We start from the raw sequence: 1372 nt of genomic DNA, 5'->3' as shown, positions 1-1372 counted from the left end.
TCTTAAGTATAAGGTTTATAAAAGAGCTGTCAGCCTCCTCAGCTCTGCTCCAGCTGACCCCTGGGATCTTTGTCTCCCAAGGGCAGGATACTGGGCTCAGAGCTTCTTCTCCTAGCAGTGGAATGTGAGCTATGGCCCAGGCGGCCCAGCCTCCTCAGGACTGGTGAAGGGACAGGGATCCCTTGGTGCCCACAACAGCCCCATCCTCAGCAGAATCTACTGGCTCCAGCCATGGGGTAGAATGGGATTTCCTCCTGGGTGGAGGATGAAAGAAGAGGACAAGAGAATTCAAGAGTCTGAGACCCCATGTTTGAAAGGGGCCAAAGGGATAGAAAAAGGGAAAACAGGTGGGCTGGGGGAGATGAGGCCTCAGGGTGCAGACTCTTGCCTTGCAGCAGGGTGAGGGGTTGGCTGCAGGCCTGGCTTCTGACTTTGTGTGCCCTAACAGACCTCAGGAAGCAGCTGCTGGGCCTCAGCATATGCAGCTATGGGCATGATGGGTTTGGGTGGGATCAGAGGTGACAACTCTACCCTGTCCCCAGCTCAGGGAGCCCCTGCAGCTCTATAGCCCATCAGGTAGTAGCCCAAAGGGTTTGGTCCTGGCTGTTTAAGGAAAATCTTCCAAGGAGAGGAAACATGCCAGGCCAAATGCCATAGAGTTTAAAAAGATGCCATTCTCCCTTTCTTTCTCCCCTTGACTGGCCACTGGATGGGGAGGGGCTGGGGAATCTGGGAGGACATGAGGATGAGTAAACAGAACATGGGCATCCTAGTGGCTTCCTCCGTGCTGACTGGTCCCTGAGACCCAATCAATGATGATGAAGCTCAGGCTCATGGTCATCAGCAAGAAGCCAAGCGCAGCGAAACACAGGGCCTGTGGGGCCAGAAGTAAAGGTCAGGTCTGAGGTCAGGGCAGCCCCTTAGCCCCACACCAGCCTGCTAGCTTCTGAGCCCCCTCGCACCAGGATTTTGGGGGTCGATCTTGCAGGCTCCTTTTCGGTGGGCATGATTCGGAAGTAGAAGATGGCAGGGAAGATGAAGATGAGACATGGGGCAGACGTGGCACCTGCAGAGAACAAAGCATGGCCACCATTGGCTCGTATCAGGCTCCAGGCTGAGATTGGAGCAGACCTTCAGTGAGATCAACCATTCTTTGTTGGAGCTGTTTACTCTACTGGGAAGCTCTGCATGGGCCAGCCTCTCACCTTGTTCTATGAAGAACAATGTCAATGAATGGAATGAACAATGAGGGGCCGGGGATTTGGCTCAGTGGTTCCGCTGCCTGCCTTGCAAACACAAGGCCTAAGTTTGATCTCTGATACCGCCAAAAAAAAAAAAAAAAAAAAAAAAAAAAAAAAAAAAAAAAAAATTA

At 52.5% G+C, this 1372-nt stretch overlaps 1 protein-coding gene across 5 annotated transcripts in view; it reads right to left on the bottom strand.

The window, feature by feature from the left end:
- The window catches only part of Slc38a3 (solute carrier family 38 member 3), a 14461-nt gene continuing 13089 nt past the window's right edge, over nt 1-1372 (bottom strand). For all 5 annotated transcript variants that reach the window (XM_010615505.3, XM_010615504.3, XM_010615506.3 and 2 more), the window contains 2 exons: nt 963-1066; nt 1-874 (listed from right to left, as the gene is read on the bottom strand). In XM_010615505.3, the coding sequence (XP_010613807.1) occupies nt 770-874; nt 963-1066 (209 nt within the window). In that variant the 3' untranslated portion in view covers nt 1-769. The remainder of the gene's footprint in view (nt 875-962; nt 1067-1372) is intronic.

Source organism: Fukomys damarensis, unplaced genomic scaffold (genome assembly GCF_012274545.1).
Source record: "Fukomys damarensis isolate Sample0158 unplaced genomic scaffold, DMR_v1.0_HiC HiC_scaffold_37, whole genome shotgun sequence".
Classification (NCBI taxonomy): Eukaryota; Metazoa; Chordata; class Mammalia; order Rodentia; family Bathyergidae; genus Fukomys; species Fukomys damarensis.
This window is presented reverse-complemented; position numbering and strand designations above follow the sequence as displayed.